This window comes from Amblyraja radiata, chromosome 23 (genome assembly GCF_010909765.2).
Source record: "Amblyraja radiata isolate CabotCenter1 chromosome 23, sAmbRad1.1.pri, whole genome shotgun sequence".
NCBI classification, from domain to species: domain Eukaryota; kingdom Metazoa; phylum Chordata; class Chondrichthyes; order Rajiformes; family Rajidae; genus Amblyraja; species Amblyraja radiata.
The window spans coordinates 22,670,553-22,695,207 of record NC_045978.1 but is presented as its reverse complement, the minus strand read 5'-3'; the positions used below and the strand labels follow the sequence as shown (position 1 = coordinate 22,695,207).

The window sequence follows — 24,655 nt, the reverse complement described above, 5'->3', positions numbered from 1 at the left end:
ATATATGATAAGGGAATAACGTTTAGCGCAAGGTAAAGCCGGCAAAGTCCGATCGAGGATAGTCCGAGGGTCACCAAAGAGGTAGCTAGTCTCTGGTTGTGGTAGGATGATTCCCATTGATCAGTTGCCTGATAACAGCTGGGAAAAAATCTGTCCCTGAATCTGGAGGTGTGTGTTTTCACACTTCTCTACCTGTTGCCTGACGGGAGAGGGGAGAAGAGGGAGCGGCCAGGGTGCGACTCGTCCTCAATTATGCTGCTGGCCTTGCTGAGGCAGCGTGAGGTATAAATTGAGTCAATTGAAAGGAGGTTGGCTTGTGTGATGGTCTGAGCTGCGTCCACAATTCGCTGCAATTTCTTGCGGTCTTGGATGGAGCTGACAAACCAAGCTGTGATGCATCCCGATAAAATGCTTTCTATTTTATATCTATTCTATTTTCTGTTTAAAAGAGTGGCGGAAGGAACGCAGCGAAGATGAGTGTTTTTCATGAAATAAAGGATAAAAGAGGAAGTGAATTGGGAACAGTAAGTAGCGAGAGTTTCAGTAAATGTTCACAAACACTGGGCCTGCAGTGGGTAGTGATGTGTCGTTTTTATTCATGTATTTCCATTTTTTATATCTCGTGACATTGTGACAAAATCTATTTGGGATGAAGATGGAGTCCACCAAGATTGGGTAGCTTTAGAACACTGCATCTTTGGAGGATATATCCATAGTCCTTGTGGAACAGGTCATAGAGCTCATTGTAGTCCTGCAAAGATAGACACAAAGTGCTGGAGTAACTCTGCGGGTCAGCCAGCATCTCTGGTGAAAAAGGATGGGTGATGTTTCGGGTCGGGACCCTTCTTCAGACTGAAGGCAGAGCAACTAATGGTCAGTGATAGAGGTTGGAGAGCACCACAAGCTACAAGCTAGAAGAAAAAGGGACATTATCATAGGAGATTTGGAGGTACTAAGTTCCACTGGATTAGAGCTTCCCTGTTTCTATCCGAGGTAGGGTGGAGGGGAGAGGTTGGTGACAGGTTTAATGTCCAACATTAATGAAGATGCCCCTCCCGAGGATTTGGGAGCGCTGGTGCAGGATTCTCAAAAAGTTAATTTGCAATAGTAGCATTTATATCGAGGACTAGAATACAAAAACAGGGATGTAATGCTGAGGCTTCACAAAGTGCTGGTCAGACCTTATTTTGTGTATTTCTTAGCAATTTTGGGCCCCATATATGAGGAAGGATGTGCTGGCATTGGTGAGTGTCCAGAGAGGTTTTACGGGAGTTATCCCAGGAATGAGTGGGTTAACATATGATGAGCGTTTGACGGCAATGGGCCGATACTCGCTGCTGTTTAGAAGAATGAGGGGCGACCTCATTGAACCTTACGGAATAGTGAAAGGCCTGAGCGTGGACGTGGAGGGGATGTTTCCACTAGTGGGAGGGCCTAACACCAGAGGTCATGGCCTTAGAATAAAAAGACATTCCTTTAGGAAGGAGATGAGGAGGATTTGTTTTAATCAGAGGGTGGTGAATCTGTGGAATTCATTGCCATATAAGGCTGTAGAGGCCAAGTCAATGGATATTTTTAAGGCAGAGATTGATAGATTCTTGGTTGGTACGGGTGTCAGAAGTTATGGGGAGAAGGCAGGAGAATGGGGTTGAGAGGGAAAGATAGATCAGCCATGATTGAATGGCAGAGTAGACATGATGGGCTGGGTGACCTAATTCTGCTCTTAGAATTTATGAAAGGCATTGTATGAGAATGTGGCCATTTGAGGAGGACGTCACCTATTATGGGGATGACCTGTTCCAGAAGGGTTTGGAGGGTCTCCTCATGTTCCTGTTTTAGGTTGGACATTTTGCACCCGCGTAAAGCCAACAGGGATTTGGGTGTTCCCAGTCTTTAGAACCGCTTTGGGTTGCCTTTGCTCCGGCCCTTCCTTCAGGATGGGGGAGAACTGTTTCTCCTCGTCCCGGGGGATGTGCCTGGAGACGGTGAGGACCAGGATGCAGGCCGCGATCGCCGTGCCGCCCACACTGAAGAGGATGGCTCCGACGAGCTTGCTGATCTCCAGGGCCTCGTTGTACTCCACCGCCTGCCTGTCCACAACCAGGAAGTCGTCCTCTCCAATGCCCTCGATCTTTGGGGGCACCAGGTATCCGGCGGTGACTGTTGCCATGCCGACAAGGAAGAGGATGGTCCCTGCTGACAGGCCCACCTGGAATACAAGAAGAGGAACATTATCAGTCCAACATGCAACAAAGAGGGACCCGGTGTGGGGTGGGCGCCAAGAACAATGAGGGATTGGGGGGGGGGGGGAGAGGGGAGATGGACTCGGCATGGGTGGGGCCGCCAACAACAGAGAGGGACCCGGCGAGGGGGAACCACCAAGAACAACAAGGGACCCTGTGTGTGTGGGGGGGGGCGGGCAAGAACAACGCGGGACCCAAGTTGGGTCGGGCCACTGACAGCGAAGAGGGACTGGGGGAGGGGGAGTCAAGAAGGAGGAGGGTTCATCAGGACTATATTGAATACTTTTGTAACATTGTCGGCATCCTTGATGTGGCGACTCTTTGCATACTTGTGTATTGTTTGCAAAACAAAGAATTTCACTGTACCAAGTACAAATGGTAATAAGGTATCGATCAATGTCATATATATACCGTTTTTTTCCTTATCAAGGAGATTTTATTCAGTTAATTACAGTTACAGAGTATTAAAAAGACCCAAACTGCCGCACAGTTTGTAAACATCAGCTAATCAGGCATCAGATTACAACATTATTATTCTTATCCTGAATACACTCTAATCACCCCCATGGTGACCACAGATCCTGTAGCGAGCAAGATAGCCCACTCAACGAAAAAGACGTAGTACGGTCATGGGCAGATTCATGGGTAATTTTCGGCCCCATTTTCGTAACCGGCTTCCGTCTCCGCATGAAAGATCCCATAGCGGAGCAAAGATACTAGTACGGAGACGGAAGCCGGTTACGGAAACATCCTCGTAAAAATAAAAGTTCTTTGATAAAAATCTTCTCCTCATTTTCAGAATGAGGAGAGGCCCGGGAGCCGTGACAGAGGGAGGAGCGACCTCCGTGTGGTGAGTTAAAAAAACCATCGCGGGGCTTGTCTCAACAGAGGCCCGGGAGCTGTGACAGAGGGAGGAGCGACCTTCGTGTGGTTAGTTAAAAAACCCATCGCGGGGCTTGTCTCAACAGAGGCCCGGGAGCCATGACAGAGGGAGGAGCGACCTTCGTGTGGTGAGTTAAAAAACCCATCGCGGGGCTTGTCTCAACAGAGGTCCGGGAGCCGTGACAGAGGGAGGAGGAACCAAAATCTGCAACGTTCCATTCGCAGATCTCACTTCCAGAGAAGGAGTCTGGTGGAAGCCTCTGATTGGTCGAACGGACTAGAGGAAGCAGCTGATTGGCTTGTATTGCCGGGTAAGGCTTTATTGTATTCGGATAAGGGGGAGAATGAGGGCCAGGGCAGTTTACTGTTCTGGATGTCAGATGTGGGAGGTCATGGAGTCTGAGTGCCCTCCAGACGTCCACATCTGCGCCAGGTGCGTCAAGATGGGGCTCCTAAGGGACCGTGTTAGGAACCTGGAACAGCAACTTGATGACCTCTGTCTGCTCAGGGAGAGCGAGGAGGTCATAGATAGGAGTTACAGGGAGGTGGTCACTCCAAGACCACGGGAGACAGAAAACTGGGTCACAGTTAGGAAGGGCAACGGGCAGAGGCAGGGACTGGTGAGTACCCCGGTGGCTGTACACCTTGAAAATAAGTACTCATGTTTGAGTATAGGTGGGGGAGACAGCCTACCTGGGGGCAGCGATAGCGGCCGGGCCTCTGGCATAAAGACCGGTCTTGTTGCTCAGAAGGGTAAGGAAAAGAAGAGGAGGGCAATTGTAATAGGGGACTCTATAGTCAGGGGGTCGGATAGGCGATTCGGTGGACGCAGACAGGAGACCCGGATGGTAGTTTGCCTCCCTGGTGCCAGGGTCAGGGATGTATCTGAACGTGTCCAAGAAATCCTGAAATGGGAGGGAGAGGAGCCTGAGGTTGTGGTACATATAGGTACCAACGACATAGGTAAAAAAAGAGAAGAGGTCCTGAAAGAAGAATTTAGGGAGTTAGGTAGAGAGTTAAGGAGAAGGACTGCAAAGGTAACAATCTCAGGATTACTGCCTGTGCCACGCGACAGTGAGAGTAGGAATGGAGCGAGGTGGAGGATAAATGAGTGGATGAGGGACTGGTGCAGTGGGTATGGATTCAAGTTTCTGGATCATTGGGACCTCTTTTGGGGAAGGTGTGACCTGTACAGAAAGGACGGGTTGCACTTGAACTCGAGGGGGACCAATATCCTGGCGGGGAGATTTGCAAAGGCTACTGGGGAGACTTTAAACTAGTATGGTTGGGGGGAGGGAATCAAATTGGGAAAGCTAGCAGTCAGTGTGTGAGGCAGGAGGCAGAGAATGGTAGCACTCTGACCCAAAATGTAGGGGAGAGAGAAGAAAAAGACAATAAACAGAGAATAAGAGAGGGTGGGTTTCTTAAATGTGTATATTTTAATGCTAGAAGCATTGTAAGAAAGGTGGATGAACTCAGAGCCTGGATTGACACCTGGAAGTATGATGTTGTGGCGATCAGTGAAACATGGTTGCAGGAGGGCTGTGATTGGAAACTAAATATTCCAGGATTTCGTTGCTTCAGGTGTGATAGAATTGGAGGGGCAAGAGGTGGAGGTGTTGCATTGCTTATCAGGGAAGATATTACAGCAGTGCTTTGGCAGGATAGATTAGAGGGCTCGTCTAGGGAGGCTATTTGGGTGGAACTGAGAAATGGGAAAGGGGTAGCAACACTTATAGGGGTGTATTATAGACCGCCAAATGGGGAGTGAGAATTGGAAGAGCAAATATGTAAGGAGATTACAGATATTAGTAGTAAGCACAAGGTAGTGATTGTGGGAGATTTCAATTGTCCACACATAGACTGGGAAACACATTCTGTAAATGGGCTGGATGGGTTGGAGTTTGTAAAATGTGTGCAGGATAGTTTTTTGCAGCAATACATAGAAGTACCTACTAGAGAAGGGGCGGTGCTGGACCTCCTGTTAGGAAATGAGACGGGTCAGGTGGCAGAGGTATGCGTTGGGGAACAGTTCGGGACCAGTGATCACAATACCATTAGTTTCAATATAATTATGGAGAGGGTCAGAACTGGACCTAGGGTTGTGATTTTTGATTGGAGAAAGGCTAACTTTGAGGAGATGCGAAAGGATTTAAAAGGAGTAAATTGGGACATTTTGTTTTATGGGAAAGATGTGGAAGAGAAATGGAGTACATTTAAAGGGGAAATTTTAAGAGTACAGAATCTTTATGTCCCTGTTCGGTTGAAAGGAAATAGTAAAAATTGGAAAGAGCCATGGTTTTCAAGGGAAATTGGACACTTGGTTCGGAAAAAGAGGGAGATCTACAATAATTATAGGCAGCATGGAGTGCTTGAGGAGTATAAAGAATGTAAAAAGAATCTTAAGAAAGAAATTAGAAAAGCTAAAAGAAGATATGAGGTTGCTTTGGCAAGTAAGGTGAAAGTAAATCCAAAGGGTTTCTACAGCTATATTAATAGCAAAAGGATAACGAGGGATAAAATTGGTCCATTAGAGAGTCAAAGTGGACAGATATCTGCAGAGCCAAAAGAGATGGGGGAGATATTGAACAATTTCTTTTCTTCGGTATTCACCAAGGAGAAGGATATTGAATTATGTGAGGTAAGGGAAACAAATAGAGTAGCTATGGAAACTATGAGATTCAAAGAAGAGGAACTACTGACACTTTTGAGAAATATAAAAGTGGATAAGTCTCCAGGTCCGGACAGGATATTCCCTAGGACATTGAGGAAGTTAGTGTAGAAATAGCAGGGGCTATGACAGAAATATTTCAAATGTCATTAGAAACGGGAATATACCGGAGGATTGGCGTACTGCGCATGTTGTTCCATTGTTTAAAAAGGGGTCTAAGAGTAAACCTAGCAATTATAGACCTGTTAGTTTGACGTCAGTGGTGGGCAAATTAATGGAAAGGATACTTAGAGATAATATATATAAACATCTGGATAAACAGGGTCTGATTAGGAACAGTCAACATGGATTTGTGCCTGGAAGGTCATGTTTGACTAATCTTCTTGAATTTTTTGAAGAGGTTACTCGGGAAATTGATGAGGGTAAAGCAGTGGATGTTGTATATATGGACTTCAGTAAGGCCTTTGACAAGGTTCCTCATGGAAGGTTGGTTAAGAAGGTTCAATGGTTGGGTATTAATGGTGGAGTAGCAAGATGGATTCAACAGTGGCTGAATGGGAGATGCCAGAGAGTAATGGTGGATGGTTGTTTGTCAGGTTGGACGCCAGTGACTAGTGGGGTGCCACAGGGATCTGTGTTGGGTCCACTGTTGTTTGTCATGTACATCAATGATCTGGATGATGGTGTGGTAAATTGGATTAGTAAGTATGCAGATGATACTAAGATAGGTGGGGTTGTGGATAATGAAGTAGATTTTCAAAGTCTACAGAGAGATTTATGCCAGTTGGAAGAGTGGACTGAAAGATGGCAGATGGAGTTTAATGCTGATAAGTGTGAGGTGCTACATCTTGGCAGGACAAATCAAAATAGGACGTACATGGTAAATGGTAGGGAATTGAAGAATGCAGGTGAACAGAGGGATCTGGGAATAACTGTGCACAGTTCCCTGAAAGTGGAATCTCATATAGATAGGGTGGTAAAGAAAGCTTTTGGTGTGCTGGCCTTTATAAATCAGAGCATTGAGTATAGAAGTTGGGATGTAATGTTACAATTGTACAAGGCATTGGTGAGGCCAATTCTGGAGTATGGGGTACAATTTTGGTTGCCTAATTATAGGAAGGATGTCAACAAAATAGAGAGAGTACAGAGGAGATTTACTAGAATGTTGCCTGGGTTTCAGCAACTAAGTTACAGAGAAAGGTTGAACAAGTTAGGGCTTTATTCTTTGGAGCGCAGAAGGTTAAGGGGGGACTTGATAGAGGTCTTTAAAATGATGAGAGGGATAGACAGAGTTGACGTGGATAAGCTTTTCCCACTGAGAGTAGGGAAAAATCAAACAAGGGGACATGACTTGAGAATTAAGGGACAGAAGTTTAGGGGTAACATGAGGGGGAACTTCTTTACTCAGAGAGTGGTGGCTGGGTGGAATGAGCTTCCAGGGAAGGTGGTGGAGGCAGGTTCATTTTTATCATTTAAAAATAAATTGGATAGTTATATGGACGGGAAAGGAATGGAGGGTTATGGTCTGAGCGCAGGTATATGGGACTAGGGGAGAATACGTGTTCGGCACGGACTAGAAGGGTCGAGATGGCCTGTTTCCGTGCTGTAATTGTTATATGTTATATGTTATATGTTATAATTATAATTTATTAACACAAACTGTTCCCCCGCAACGTTGATTACGACTGCAAGTCGGGTCGGGTCGGGTCGGGTCGGGTCGGGTTACTGAAATGGATGAAAAAAAGGCCCACGTTCCGCTCCGTTGCGTACAACATGTCAGCCCATTGCATTTAGCAGGAATGGTCTATCTTGCTCCGCTATAGGATCTTTGATGGTGACCAGCCTCCAGAATCCGTGTGGACAATGTGTGCTCCCTCTTCAGTGACACGTGGGCACAGGCGTAAAAGGGGCAGGGAGTCGACTTGACCCGGACCCTCGATTGCTCGCTGCCTAGACCATTCTGGCCAGGCCCAGGAGCAAACCAACCGACCCAGCCCCTAACCATAACAGCAGAACTAGGCCATTCGGCCCATTAAGTCTACTCCGCCATTCAATCGTGGCTGATTGATCCATGCATTTGTTACTGGATTCACAGCTTTCTCTGGAACAGGAAACAGAGGGTGAGGATCAACAATAATACATCCTCCCCTCTGTTCCTCAGTACAGGCACACCCCAAGGCTGTGTTCTTTCACCCTGGCTTTTCTCTCTTTACACAAACCAGCTCACATCCCACCACAGCTCTGTCAACTTGTACAAATACGCGGACGACTCAACAATCATAGGTTTCATCACCAATAACCAAGAAACTGAATACCGTGCACAGATCAACCAAGCAGTGACCTGGTGCACAGACCATGACCTCTCACTCAATTCATCAAAAACAAAAGAACTCATCATCGACCTCAGACGCCAGCCACCCCCCAAAACTCCTGTGCTCATCAACGGTGAATCCATCATCATCACTGACACTTTCAAACTCCTGGGCACCCACATCAGCAACAATCTCAAATGGAGGACAAACGCAGACCACATTTATGGAAAAGCCCAGCAAAGACTTTTCCATCTTCGGCAGCTTAGGAAGTTCAGAGTAAGGCCTCATCTGATGCTCTGCTTCTATACAGCCATTATTGAAAGCATCCTCACTTCATCTATCACAGTTTGGTTCGGCAGCCTCGACTCACTCTCCCGGAAGAAACTACAACGCATTATAAACAGAGCTTCCAAAATTATTGGCTTACCCCTTCCATCACTTGAATCACTCTACCATAAACGGACACTTCACAAAGCCCGCAAGATCATCACTGACCCCACTCACCCTGCACACTATGCCTTTCAGCTACTGCCCTCTGGGAGGCGTTACAGGTCAATTGCCTCCAAAACAACCCGTTTCAAAAACAGTTTCATTCCTACCGCAATTAACTTTTTAAACTCCGTACGGTGAGGAAATACGAATAAGCATGGCCCTTATGTATTATGAAATGTGTCTGTTTGTATGTATATCTACGTTACGAGTTGAATGTTTGATGAAATGTTGGAACCTGTATCGAGCTGTACTGAGAACAAATTCCACCAGCCTGGCTGTGTGGTCATTAAAAAATACAATACAATACAATACAATTCTCCTGGCTTCTCCCCATAACCTCTGACACCTGTTAAAAATATCCATTGACTTGGCCTCAATATCCTTCTGTGCATAACTCCCCAGCCCCTTCTTCTCCCCCCTTTCTTCCTTGTGCCCCACCTGGATGCGCACCCATTTCTCCTTTCTCCCTTCCCCCATCCACTTCCACCTATTATTCCTTCTCTGGCTTCACATTTCGTGGCTCTTCTCTCCGTATCTCACACTTTTTGATGTTTTATCTCCAGCTTATTTTAACCATACTTAAATCAATCTTTTAATCTTTCCGTCTCTCACCTTTCTCAAGTTCTGGCTGCATCTATGTTCTCCAGCTGACAAGGTGTCAAATTGAGTGCAGATATTTGCAAAATAGAGTTTTACTAGAGAGAGAGAGAGAGACAGAGAGAAGAGTGGAGGAGGGAAAAGTGAAAAGGGACTGTATTCTACAGTCTGAAGGAGAATCCCAACCTAAAACATCACCTATCCAGTCTAAAGAAGAATCCTGAGCCGAAATGTTATCTAAAACATCACCTATCCTTTTTCTCCGAGGTGCTGCCTGAGCCGCTGAGTTACTCCAACACTTTGTGCCATTATTGATCCACCACCCGATTACAGTTTCCACCAGGGGATAGGGGCAAGTTGTAGCCCGCAGGAGAAGGGATGTGCAGCTACAGGTAGGTGTCAGAGACCGGGGGGGGGGGGGGGGTGGAGCAAGTTGGGTGGATTTGCAAAGGTCCGTTGAGTTTGATAATGGGAAGGCAAGTTGTCACTCATTATTAATGACAGTTTAGTTTAGTTTAGTTTAGTTTAGTTTAGAGATACAACGTGAAATAGGCTCTTCTGTCCACCAAGTCTGTGCCGACCAGTAATCACCCTGTACACTAGCACTGGGGACAATTTACATTTTACAGACCAACAAACCCGCACATCTTCGGAGAGTGGGAGGAAACCAGAGCACCTGGAGAAAACCCACACTCTCTCAGGAAGAACATGCAAACTCTGTACAGACAGCACCCGTAGTCAGGATCAAACCAGGGTCTCTGACCACTGCAGCACCATGCTGTGGATGTTGATGATTGTGGAGAGGATACATTAGTAACGCTCTCCAGGACAAAGATTAACACTGGAGGCACAACATCAGAAAAAAACCCTGTTTATTCTTTCCACCCCCTTCCAGCCCACCCTCCCTCGCCATCAAGGTCGGCTGTGGAAGACACTCCCGGGGCACAAAGGTGACCGGTGAGGTGAGGGACCTCAGGTCATTGAACGATCCAGGTGGAGGCGAAGACTGGAGGCCCTGCAGCAGCCTGGGACTCACCTGGATCGGCTACCGCTCCATAAGACCCAACACTCGGACTGGACTTTGGAACTCTGCAAATGGCCCCTGTAGATTGGCTATTTTCTACTAGCAATTATAGTGCTTGTTAGTAGTGACTCCGCCTATTATGCACTTTATATTATCAAGAGCTTGCCTACGCTATTTAGTACGAGTAGCTGCTAGGAAATGTAATGTCCTGCAGATCTATGCTGTAAGTAGATGTAATAAACATGTGTTGTAACTTGTTATGTGTTCGACTCAGCTCATTACATGGTGTCAGAGAGTGAATCTTGCCCACCGCATTCATATTTATCGGGTATTGTTTTTTTAATTAGTTTAAGTGCCTACTATATCCATCATGGCAAATTTGTGTCGCCGTCCTAGTCCTCTGATCTTTGACATTGCTGAACGCTGGCGTCTTTTCGAGTGCGACTACACCCATTATGCTTGCATTGTTCATCGCAACGAACCCCCCCCCCCCCCCCCCCCATGCTTCTGTATTGCTCAACTTAGCGGGACCTGAGGCAATGAATCGTGCTGACAATTTCACATTTGAGCCTGCTGTTATGGATGCTAATGGTCAGGTCCTGGTGCCTGCTGAGACGATTGATGACCCTGCTGTCTTTCTTGCAAAGTTCAGACGGTTGTGTGACCTGTCCTCGAACTACATTATTGAACGGACCATATTTTATGCTCGTATGCAACACGTTGATGAACCAATTGAACGTTTTATTAGTGACTTAAAACACATGGCTGCACGCTGCTAATTTCGAGATCTGTGCGATGAAGTCACCGTGACAAACTTGTTGGAGGAATGCTTGAGAGCAAGTTACAGGGTGAACTTCTTCGTAATACTGACCTAACCCTTAATCAAGCAGAGCATGTCTGTCGGTTTGCTGAGATAACATCTTCCCACACTGAGTCTGTGGCCTCCAGTCACCGTTCGCAGCATAGTGTTAATCTTACAGACTCTTCCTCGCGTAACACCTGTACAAGGTCTGTTCGATGTCAAAATTGCAACTATTTTCATGCTACGAGTCGGCAGTTCTGCGTTGCTTATGGTAAAGCTTGTAATTTCTGCAAGAAGTTAAACCACTTTGCTCGTTGCTGCCATTCCCGTGTGACTCAAGCAGCTTCAAGGACAAGCCTGCACCTGCTACAACATGAGCCTGCTGATAATGACTTCCAAGAGCCTGACTTACCATCCCCCGCTCCACTCTCAGAAAGTACAGATACCAGTTCTGCCATCCACTCTCTCCTCCCTTCGCCTTAAAGAGCAACTTGACTGAGGTAACCATGTTTGTGAATAACAGGCCTTTGATCGCAAAGGTTGATACTGGCGCGAAATGCAACGTCATCTCGTTATCAGAGTTTAAAAAAATTCATAATGCTGAACGTATTGAAAAGGCCTCGGCCACGCTTCAGGCTTATAGAGGAGATGTTCTACACCCTCTTGGACAAACTGATTTAAAGTGCACCATAGATGAGCAGACTCGTACCTTAAAGTTTTATATTATTAAGGGGGATTCAGAGACTTTGCTCGGTATCAATGCATGCCACGATCTAGGCCTGGTATACTTTGGCCGCACCGTCCATCAACTCTTTCTCACTGACGGACTTACTCAACAGGTACTCTCTCAATACAAAGATCTGTTTAACGACAAGCTTGGCAAGTTGCCTATCAAATACCACATTGTTGTCGATCCCAATGTCACTCCTGTGTTCCACATGCCATGCGTGACAATGAACTCAAGCGGATGGTCTCCATGGGTGTTATTGCTGAAGTTACTGACCTATCTGACTGGGTTTCCACCATGGTGGTCGTGACAAAGAAAAACAAGGAGCAGATCCGTATCTGCATTAACCCCAGAGATCTTAACACTGCCATCAAACGCCCGCACTACCCTATGCGAACATTACAGGAAGTTGCTTCTCAGATAGGCAATGCATCAGTATTCTCCATTCTGGATGCCAAGAGCTCGTTTTGGCAGAATCCACTGGACCCAGACTCGTCCAATCTCACTACGTTCGGCACCCCTTTTGGCCGATACAAATTTCTCAGAATGCCCTTTGGCATCAACTCCGCCAGCGAAGGTTTCCAGCGCACGATGGAACAATTGTTTGCTGAGTACCCATGCTCCATCAATGTTGATGACATTCTCGTCAACGGACGTGATTTGGCTGAACATGACGCCAATCTGAAGAAAGTACTAGACCCTGCCAAAGACATCTAGCTCAAATTCAATCCCCTGAAGTGCAAGTTTCGAGTTCCAGAAGTTACTTACGTTGGACATGTCTTCACAAGTGATGGTCTCAGACCAGACCCATCAAAAACTGCAGCTATCAACGAAATGCCGGTTCCTGCTGACATTGAGAGCCTACGAAGGTTCCTTGGAATGGTTCCTGCATGGTCCTGGTATCCGCAGCACCAAAGAGCTTTTGACACTCCCAAATTTCAGCTGGCTAGCGCATCTACTCTCACCTACTTTGCTTTGGAGTTACCAGTAACGTTCACCTGCGATGCGTCCCAGTGCAGATTGCCGCAGCTTGCCTGCGGATCACTACAGATGGCGACTGCAAGCCCATTTCTTACGCCTCTCACACACTAACTGACACTGAACAACGTTACGCCCAGATTGAAAAAGAATTGCTCGCAGTGGTTTTCGCCTGCACAAAATTCAAGGACTTTATCTTTGGGAAGTCTGTGACTATAGAAACTGATCACTATTTTGTAGATTTAATAAACATGTGTTGTATCTTGATATGTATTCGACAGCTCATTACAGCCCCCAAATCTGGCAACTCGAAAAAGAATGTCACCGTATTTTACACAGGGTGGTATGGTGGCGCATCGGTAGAGTTGCTGCCTTACAGCGCCAGGGACCTGGATTCAATCCTGACTACAGGTGCTGCCACCAAGTCCACCCCGACCAGTGATCACCCTGTCGTACTAACACTGTCGTACACTCTAGAGCAGTGGTTCCCAACCTTTTTTTGGCCATGCCCCACCTAATCACCTCTAAAATCCTGATGCCCCCCCCCCCATATTTTAGCACGAGCAGACAAAGAAATAATTCTCAGAAAATGGAATTTACTCAAAATAACATCTGAAACATAAACTACATATGTTTACCTGATGCCCCCCTTAAAAATCAAATTGCCCCCCTGTGGGGCGTACGCGCCACGTTGGGAACCACTGCTCTAGAGACAACGCTATAAAGATGCAGTATGTGAAGGAAAGAACTGCAGATGCTGGTTTAAATCGAAGGTAGACACAAAATGTTGCAGTAACTCAGCGGGACAGGCAGCATCTCTGGAGAGAAGGAATGGGTGACGTTTCGGGTCGAGACCCTTCTTCAGACGCATAAAGATGCTATAGTTGGTTTTGTATCTGTGGATGACTCAAGCAAGCCTGTTTTTTAACGGGAGCCATGCTGATTTTTAATTCAACAAGAGTAGAATCCAGCCAGTGATGTGAGTCACCATAAGGCATTGTGCGTCTGCAACTGGGGCTGTTTGTAAATGGATTTTTCCCCTGGTAAAGACAGGCGCGTTATAGATCTGCTGTGTTTGTCCTTGAACGGGTTGCTGCTTGCTTCACATTGTCTCGGACAAATGGAGTCCTATTATTCCTCTTCCCAGCCATAGCTCAACTCCCCCCCCCTCACCCCACCCCCCAACTCCCCATACACAACTCTTCATTCTACTAACAGAGACTAACAGATGTGAATGGGGTGGCCTGCTGGCACAGCAGTAGAGTACGGGAGCTGCCGGTACAGAGTTTGTACATTCTCCCCGTGACCACATTTAATGGGAATTTCATCTTTTAAAAGAACAAATAGTTAACGTAGACACACGGAATTGCAGAAGCCGGTTTACAAAAAAAAAACAAAGTGCTGGAGTAACTCAGCGGGTCAGGCAACATCTCTGGAGAAAATGGATAGCAGACATTTCGGGTCGGGACCTTTCTTCATCCATGTTCTCCAGAGATGCTGCCTGACCGGCTGAGTTACTCCAGCACTTTGTGTCCTATAGTTTCTTGATTCACTCAGCTATTTAAATGCAAATTGTTATATATGGGAAAAGTTCTGTGACAGGGTGGCACAGTGGTGCAGCAGTAGAATTGCTTCCTTACAGCGCCGGAGACCAGGGTTCGATCCTGACTATGAATGCTGTCTGTATGGAGTTTGCACGTTCTCCTTGTGAACACATGGGTTTTCCTGGGTCCTTCAGTTTTCTCCCACATTCCAAAGACGTACAGATTTGTAGATTAATTGGCTTAGGTAAATATTGTAAACTGTTCCTAGTGTGTAATAGTGCTAGTATACGGGAACCGCTGGTCGGCATGGACTTGGTGGGCCGAAGGGCCTCTATCTGCTCTGTATCTCAAAACTAAACTAAACTAAAGTGAAAGAAGGAACTGCAGATGCTGGCTTACACCGAAAACAGACACAAAATGCTGGAGTAACTCAGCAGGTCAGGCAGAATCTCTGGAGAAAAGGAATAGGTGACATTTTGGGTCGAGATCCTTCTTCAGACCAAGAGTCAGGGAAGAGGGAAACTAGTTTATAGATACAATGCAGAAACTGGCCAATGAGTCTGCATCGACCAGCGATCCCCATACACCAGCACTATCCTACAGACTACGGAGAGTTTACAGAAACCAAATTAACCTACAAACCTGTGCATCTTTGGAGTGTGGGAGGAAACCGGAGCACCCGGAGAAAACCTACACAGTCACGGGTAGAATGTACAGCCAGCACCTATTGCCAGGATCGAACCTGGGTCTCTGGCACTGTAGGGGCCAACTCTTCCGCTGCATCACCTATGAAAAGGCACAGAACAAGTCAGAGCCGGCACCGATGACTCAGGAAATGGTACTGGCTCTGGTTTGTCCGTACCTTATCATACCTCTAGTTTCCCTCTCCCCTGACTCTCAGTCTGAAGAAGGGTCTTGACTCGCCTATTCGCCTATTCCTTTTCTCCACTGTAAACCAGAGTGCAGCTTACCTTCCACAGGGCCGGCCGCCAGTTACTGCGTGATCGCTGCACCCTCAGCCCGTCGGCGTCCTCGTCCTCAAGCGTGGAGCCGGTGCAGTCCTCGTAGAAGAGGTGGAGGTAGGAGCGGACGCCGTAGCGATGGTCCTCTGCCGGGACAGGCCGTGTACGGGGTGTGCAGAGGTCCACACAGCCCGCCATGGAGATCCCTGCAAAACCAACAAACACCCCACAATCCCTTTGCTCCACAGCAGCCCTGGAAGGAGACTGAAATCTAGGGCGCAGCTGGTAGAGCTGCTGCCTTACAGCTGAGGCCCATGTATACGACATCTACTGCTCTGCCCTTATCAACGTTTTTGGCCACATCTTCAAAAAAACATTTAAATTATGTTAAAGCTCCTGCCACAACCACCTCCTCTGGCAGCTCATTCCATACACACACCTCCCTCTGTGTGAAAGCATTGCCCCTCAGGTTCCTATTAAATCTTCCCCTCTCACCTTAAACCTATGTCCTCTGGTACTTGATTCTGGGTACGCTGGGTACAGCAGTAGAGTTGCTGTCTCACAGCACCAGAGACAGCGGTTCGATCCTAACTACGGGTGCTGTTTTATAGAGTTTGTACATTCTCCCTGTGACTGCATATATACACACACACATATATATACACATACGTATACACACACACACAAACAGAAATCTCACGGTGAACCCTTCACCCAGTTCCTGCCCCTCTCTCACCTTTGACCTTGTGGCCCCCCAGTTTCCAGCAATGTGTGTGAGAAGGTTAGACCCTGCCTCATTTATTTCCCACATTCAATTGATATCCCGGCCACTGGCAGCTCAGCTGCAGGGAACATTTGTATTCTCCCAACCACATCCACCTTTTCATGGTCTGAAGCTGTTACTCTGTTGAGCTGGGCCTGGGCTTGATCTTCCACCTATTGAATCCCTCGTACCGGCCTGGCTCCTGGTGAATGAATGAATGATGCTTTATGTCACATGTACCTGGGTACAGTGAAATGCTTTGTTTCGCTTGCAACCCGGTAAAATCATCCAGCAGACCTCACCCAGGCAGTACACAAGAGTCGCCGACACAGTAACAAATGTCTACTGCGTGCTGCCGCACATGGCAGCCCCCCCTCCCCCCCCACCGCTGCGCCCCCCTTCGTTCTCGGGTCAGGACCCTTCCTCAGACTATGCTACTTTACGCTCCCACTTTCCCAGCAATTCCCCATGCACCCACAAACCATTGCAATCTCAATTCCTTCTCAGCGTTTCCACTCCTCCCCGGACCACACATTTCTCTCGACTCCCACCTCGCTCTCGGTCCCCCCTCGCGGTTCCCATCGATGCCAGTGGTTTGGGTGCGATTTGGAGTCCGCGATGGGTGAGCCGGGTCTACTGGGCGGGTCTTCCATCATCGGTCCACAGGGGAGGGGCGATCCCCGATCCTCTGATCGTGGCAAGTGAGTCATCGGTTTGTGGCGAGCGGGTGCTCCGTCGTTGGTCTGTGCCCGCGAGCCGCGCCACGCCCATGAGGCGAGCCTGGGTTAGGCCCCCTCTTTAGCCCGTGTCTCCATGGGCCGAAGGGCCTGTTTCCACGCTGTATCTCTAAATGGCTAAACTTAAAAAATTAAAAACCACATTCAGTGTGAAAACGTTGCCCCTCGGGTTCCTATTAAATCTTTCCCCTCTCACGTTGAAAGATCTCCTAGATCTCGTTTAAATTTCGTCCTTCTCGCCTTAAGTCTGCGGTGGAGTCCGGGGAGTGGAAGGAGGAGACCATGGCAGGCAGTCAGACAGATGAGTATAAATGTGCAAGCTCTGTGAGAGCGTGTCATTAATTCATGTATGCGTTATGTATTCATTAGCAGCTCAGGGCCCCGTGCTGCTTTCTGCAGCTGTGGTACTCAATGCTTGTGCCTGCAGTGAATGAATCATGGGGTAAGTCACCTTGAATGATTTCCGCTCCATCGTTAGTCATCTTGCATTCGGTGGTCTCAGTAATCCCTCTCTGCACCCTCCCCTCTGCTCCTTTAGCCTGCTCTTGAAACCTCCCACACCTCCGATGGGGGACCAGTGAGCAGCAATCACCCCGTGCACTAACACTACCCTACACCCTCGGGACAATCTGTTCCAATAGGTGAATCAGTGTGTAGACCTTCCCCCACCTGGAGCATTTAGCCTTCAGACCTCAGAGATACAACGTGGAAACAGGTCCTTTGGTCCACCAAGTCCGCACCTACCAATGATCACCCTGTCGTACTAACACTGTCGTACACTCTAGGGACAATTTTACAATTTTACCGCATGCAAAAACCTACAATAAACACTGTACATCTTCGGAGTGCGAGAGGAAACCGGAGAACCCGGAAAAAACCCACATGGTCACAGGGAGAATGTACAAACTCTGTACAGACAGCACCCGTAGTCAGGATCGTACTCGGCTCCCTGACATTATAACGCAGTAACTCTACCAACAATAGCTGATTTTTTTTTGTTTGAATATTTTGATGTATTCCACCTTGAAGATCAATCATAAATAATTATTTATACCCTCTGCCATTTCTCTCTTTCCCGTTAGTAATTCCTCTGTCTCATCTGGGGAGAAATATTTCATTTACTTACTCTCCTCGTTTGTATAATACTTCACCACCTGGTTGTATAAAAATCACTAGTTTACTTTACTAGTTAGCCACTTTAAGCACATCGCTGGTATAGAATGGCAGTAGGGGGATATTCTCACTGCCGTTCAATTTCATGAGAGGTCAATGCAAGGAGGAGACGGTATCCTTCCATGTATTTCACTTTTATCCCCATTCGTTTTATTTTCTCTCTGAAATGATTAGACAGGAAGATTCTCATTCATCACCTGGGATACGTTGCCAGAGCAAAATGTCAAGGACATATTGCAAGTGAGTCAGCCGCCAGGCAGAGAGAGAGATAGACACACGGACAGATATTTACATCAACACAATAAAATAAAACAAGCAGAGAATCATATTTACAGCATTTAAATCTTTCTCACAAGATGCCCATTTTAATAGATACATATCACACTCACACATATACACATATATATACACACCGACACATACACACATGCATATATACACACACACACACACATATACATACATACACACACATATACATAGGCACACATATACATACATGCACACGCATACACACACACATATACATACCCACACAAACACACACATATACGCATATGCATACACACATATACATACACACTTCCTCCAAATCCAAGACATCGTTATGGGCACTCGCAAGGGCCCTAGCTATGCCTGCCTGTTTGTAGGGTATGTCGAACAATCACTGTTCCAGGCATACACTGGCCCTTTGCCTGAACTCTACCTCCGCTACATTGACGACTGCATTGGTGCTGCCTCCTGCACCCATGCAGAACTCACTGACTTCATCAACTTCACGACCAATTTCCATCCTGCACTCAAATTCACTTGGACCATCTCCGACACCTCCCTATCGTTTCTAGATCTCACTGATTCCATCACAGGAGACAGCCTACTGACCGACATCTACTAGAAACCTACTGACTCCCATAGCTATCTAGACTACACTTTTTTCCACCCTGCTTCCTGAAAAGACTCTATCCCCTACTGCCAATTCCTCCGTCTACGCCACATCTGCGCCCAGGATGAGGTTTTCCATACCAGGGCATCGGAGATGCTCTCATTCTTTAGGAAACAGGGGTTTCCCTCTTCCATTATAGATGAGGCTCTCACTAGGGTCTCCTCAATATCCCGCAGCTCTGCTCTTGCTCCCCCTCCCCCTTGCTCCCCCTCCACCCCATCAGCCGTCGTATGTAGCATATAATCCTTTCGCCAATGGGATCCCACTACTGGCCACATCTTCCCATCTCCACCCCTTTCTGCTTTCCGCAGAGACTGTTCCCTCTGTAACTCCCTGGTCAACTCAACCCTTCCCACCCAAACCATCCCCTCCCCAGGTGCTTTCCCCTGCAGGAGATATGACACCTGTCCCTTTACCTCCCGCCTCGACTCCATCCAAAGACCCCAACAGTCTTTTCAGGTGAGGCAGAGGTTCATTTGCACCTCATCCAACCTCATCTACTGTATCAGCTGTCCCAGGTCTCAACTGTATATCGGCGAGACTAAGCACAGGCTCAGCGATCGTTTTGCTGAACACCTCGGCTCAGTCCACCTTAACCTACCTGATCTCCCCGTTGTTCAGCACTTTAACTCTCCCTCCCATTCCCAATCTGACCTTTCTGTCCTGGGCCTCCTCCATTGCCCAGAGCAAATTGGAGGAACAGCGCCTCATATTTTGCTTACACCCCAGCGGTATGAACGTTGACTTCTCTATCTTCAAATAGCCCTTGCATTCCCTCTCTCTCCATCCCCTCTCCCTTCCCAGTTCTCCCACCAGTCTCACTGTCTCCGACTACATTCTATCTGTCCCCGCCCACTCTCCTGACATCGTCTGAAAAAGGGTCTCGACCCGAAAAGTCACCCATTCCTTCTCTCCATAGATGCTGCCTGTCCCGCTGAGTTTCTCCAGCATTTTGTTTCTACCTTTGATTTAAACCAGCATCTGCAGTTCTTTCCTAAACACATCGGCGTGCACACACAAACACATACACACACATACACACAGATACACGCACAAACACACAAACACAAACACACACACACACACACACAAACACACACATATATATACACACACACACACACAGATACACGCTCAATCACACAAACACACACACACAAACAAACATACACGCACAATCACACACACACACACAGACACAAACACACAAACACACAAACACAAACACACACACACAAACACACACACACACACACACACACAAACAAACATACACGCACAATCACACAAACACACACACACACACACACACACACACACACACACACACACACACACACACACACACACACACACACACACACACACACACACACAGATTGGTTGATTGAACAGACCCTTCGGCCCAATGAGTCCACACTGACCATTGATCACCCAATCACATTAGTTCTCTGTTATCCCACTTTCGCACCCACTCCCTACAATCCAGAAAGGGCCAATTAACTTATAAACCCACATGTCCTTGGAGTGTGGGAGGAAACCGGAGCACCCAGAGAAAACCCACGCAGTCACAGGGAGAACGTGAAAATTCTACACAGACTGCACCCAAGATCAGGATCAAACCTGGGTCTCAGTCGCTGTGAGGCAGCAGCTCTACCCGTTGAGCCACTGTGCCGCTATATATTCCTTATACAAACCACTCACGTCTCCATGTGCATATGGGACTCCATTTAAATAAATTCTGAAAAATGAGTTGAAGGAATCTGATTCATTTTAACTATCACAGGAGCGTTCAGTATCTATCATATCAACCGCACAGCGATCTGTTGTAGAGTTACGCAATGCTCCACTATTTTAGACTATTTAAAATTAGAAAGAGCTGGAGGAGAATGAAGAAAGAGGAGGCGCGACAGGAAAATAACAATTGTTCGGGTCAATTGCCTTGAATAAAGAAGGAATGGGATTGATTAAATATGATCAGTGATTTTAACGGAGTGGCTACAGAAGAAGGAAAGGAATCTTAGAGAAAATATGAAGAAGAGAATAAAAGGAAAGAAGGATAATCTGGAGAGAGCGGAGGACAAGAACTGAATTAGAGTTGATATGCTAAAGGAGGAATTAACATGCTGCCAGGATACACTGACTGGCAAAGCAGCATTTGTTAATTAACCCTATCTAAATCATTCAGCCATTAAACCTCCCATGAATGGGTGGAACAGAAATGAGGTGCAAGATACACCAAGACGAAAGGAAATGAATGAGAAACATCCTCTTTTTTTAGTTTATTTTTTTAGTTTAGACAAACAGGCCCTTCGGCCCACTGAGTTCGTGCCAATCCGTGATCACCCTGTAGACTAATCTACACAGTAGGGACAATTTACAATTTTTACTGAAGCAAATGAATCTACAAACCTGTATGTCTTTGGAGTGTGGGAGGAAACCGGAGCACCCAGAGAAAACCCACATGGTCACAGAGAGAACATACAAACTAGGTAAAGACAACACCCATAGTCAGGACTGAACTGGGGTCTCTGGCATTGCAAGGCAGCAACTCTACCACTATGCCACCTCCAATGAAGACAGTTCTGAAGAAGTGTCCCGACTTGAAACATCGTCTGTTCATTCCCTCTTCCTGACCCGCTGAGTTCCTCCAGCACTTTGTGTTTGGTTTAAGATTCCAGTCCCTGTAGATTCTTGTGTCTCCATTAGTATTCTCCATGTTAACTTCCATTCCACCTGCCCTGCTCCAAAATCCATTGATACCTTTGTCCAACAGTCCATTTAACTTAACTTTGGCATTTTCCATTAAATCCTACTCCATGTCCCGACTCTGCATGGAAAAGTGATTCCATGGACAGCACAGTGGCGATCCTGACCTCGGGTGCTGCCTGTGTGGAGTTTGCACGTTCTCCCTGCGACTGTGTGGGTTTCCTCTGGGTGCTCCGGTTCCCTCCCGCATCCCCAAAGACGTGCGGATTCGTAAGTCAATTGGCCATCTGTAGATTGCTCCTCGTGTGTAAGGAGTGGATGAGAAAGTGGGATAACGTAGAACTAGTGTATGAATGGGTGATCATTGGTTGGCAAGGACTCGATGGGCCAAAGGGACTGTTTCCATGCTGTATCTCTTTAAACTAAACATGAGCTTGGAGAAGATAGACACAAAGTGCTGGGGTAACTCAATGGGTCAGGTAGCACCTCTGGAAAAATTGGACAGGTGACGTTTCGCATCGGGACCCTTCTTCAGAGTCTATTCATGTGAAGAGTTTTTGAAGGAGAGGACGAGTTGGGGACGATCATAGAGTCGTACTGTTGAGAAACAGGGTTCTTCAGCCCATCAGGTCTGCACTGACCTTCAACACCTATTTTACACTAATCCCATTATAGCCGCTTCACATTCATATTAACTCCCCCCACCCAGATTCTACCATTCACCCAATGCTGTATATCACAGGGAACAACTCGCACGTCTTTGGGATATGGAAGGAGACAGGAGAAACCCACGCGGTCACAGACAGAACATGCAAACTCCTCATAGACAGCACCTAAAGTCAGGATCGAACCCGGGTCTCCGAAGCTCAAAGTCAACAACTCCGACAACTGCACCCATGAAAAACAGAGGTGGGAAGAGAGAGAGTGAACGAGCGAGATGATGAGTGAAGGGGGTGGTGGGGGTCATGGGGAGAGACGGGGAGTGAAGGGGGAGAGGTGGGGAATGAGGGGGTCAGATGGGTTTGTATCTGGTATAAACAGGGTGTCAAAGAATGTTGGAAGAGGAGAGGATATGAGAAAGGAAGAGAGACTGAGAGATAGAGGGAGCAATAAAAAGAGAGAAAGAGAGTAAGAAAGAAAGAGGGTGGAGAGCGAGTGAGAAAGAGAGAGAGAATGAGAGAGAGGTAGAGGGAGCGAGAGAAAGTGAGAGAAAGAAAGAGTGAGAAAGAGAGAGGGGGAGAGAAGAGAGAGGGAGAGAACGAGGTGGAGATGGGGAGAGAGGGAGAGAGAGATAAAGAAAGCAAGAGAGAGAGAAGGGGAGAGGGTGAAAAGGAGAGGGAATGAGGGAGAGAAAGAGGTGGAGAGAGTGAGTGAAAGAGAGAGAGAGCGAGAAAGAGAGAGAGGGGAGAGTGATGGAGATAAAGGGAGAGGGAAACGAGCGAGGGTGAGACAGAGAGAGTGAAAGAGAAAGAGAGAGAGGGGGAAGGGGGAGAAAGAGAAGAAGAGAGAAAGAGAGTGGGAGGGAGAGAAAGGGAGAGAGGGAGAAAGAGGAATGAAAGTGAGAAGAATGAAACATCACAAAGCGAGAAAGAGCAGTTGCCTCTAAAAGAAAATATGAACAAAAATCACTCAAAGATAAAGAAGGAGAAACCACTGAAGAATATTGCTCCCTATATTTAAGTGGACGGACAGAATTCAATGGATTTCATCAGAAAGAGCTTGTGTGATAAAATAGAGGAAGGGAATGAGAGAACTGCAGGAGTTAAATGAGCAATCTCTGACTTTGATAATAAAGGATATATTTTTAAACTCTTTGGAAAGCAGAATGACTGCCACAAAATACAGACTTTGGTTGAGCGAGACATGGCCTGAAATGCACTGTTGCATGATCACATAACATAGAAACATACTCCACTAATCCGCCACGTTTCTGTGGGGCGAGGTGACAGACTACTCTTTGGAGTTTAGAAGAATGAGAGGCGATCTCATTGAAACGTATAAGATCGTGGGGGCCTTGATCGGGTGGATGCACCGAGGATGTTCCCAATGATCGGGGAGGCTAGAACTAGGGGTCATAGTTACAGAGTGAGGGGGGGCTCTTTTAAAACTGAGATGAGGAAGAACTTCTTCACCCAGAGGGTGGTTAGTTTGTGGAATTCACTGCCCCAGGGAGCAGTGGAAGCAGAAACGTTAAATTTATTTAAGTAAAAAATAGATGTTTTTTTAGCTGCCAAGGGGATAAGGGGCTACGGGGAGAGGGCAGGGATATGGACCTAGGTATGGTTAGTATAGTAGACCTGAGTGATCTCCTGGACAAGTGTCGATCGCCTGGATTGGGGTCGGAGAGGAATTTCCCGGATTTTTTTCCCGAATTGGACCTGGGTTTTTATCCGGTTTTTTGCCTCCCCCAGGAGATCACGCGGTTCTTGGGGTGGAGAGGGGTGATAGCGGTATAGAGGGGAGGGTAGTGTCTTGTGTTCTGTGTCTTGTGTCTACTGTTTGTGGGTAAGTGTGTCTGTTTAGTGTTCAGCCATGAGTGAATGGCGGTGCGGGCTCGACGGACCTGATGGTCTACTCTCGCACCTACTTTCTATGATTCTATGATTCTATGGAGGGGTTAACTATCAAGACAGAGAGGATGATAGTCCAACAAAGAGCAAATCCGCGGGAGGGGAAAGGACCACTCTCATGAACGTTTGTCTTACCTGTTGCAACACCGACGTCTAAGGCAGTAATTCCATTCACCAGCTGTCTGTGTCAGACGAGATTGTTATTCCCTGGCTTCAGGTCTGGATGCCGCTGAATTGTGCCGGGTCCGTGTGCCTCTTGCAGTCAGACAGCTTCACTCTGACAGCTCACATCCACATCCACATCGATCTATCCATTCTCCCTATCGTATATACACACACACACACACACACGCACACGCACACGCACACACACACACACACACAGTGAGAAACTCAGCTCAGCTCCGCTTCAACCTTGGGAACAGGAAGCACCAGAAATAATTAGATTATGCAGTTCCTGTGCGTTGATCTTCCCTCAGCTGCTTTCCCTGACACTCAGTGCTGAGCACGTTTTTATTAAAAGGTG

At 47.0% G+C, this 24,655-nt stretch overlaps 1 protein-coding gene across 1 annotated transcript; it reads right to left on the bottom strand.

Moving 5' to 3' along the window:
* Positions 1 to 567: 567 nt before the first annotated feature.
* On the bottom strand, positions 568 to 24,655 carry nrsn2 (neurensin 2). Its single transcript, XM_033041776.1, has 3 exons — positions 24,265 to 24,655; positions 15,244 to 15,440; positions 568 to 2,209 (listed from the first exon to the last, which is right to left on the bottom strand). Exons 2-3 carry the CDS (start codon positions 15,430 to 15,432, stop codon positions 1,823 to 1,825), a joined length of 576 nt encoding a protein of 191 aa, XP_032897667.1. The 5' UTR covers positions 15,433 to 15,440; positions 24,265 to 24,655; the 3' UTR covers positions 568 to 1,822.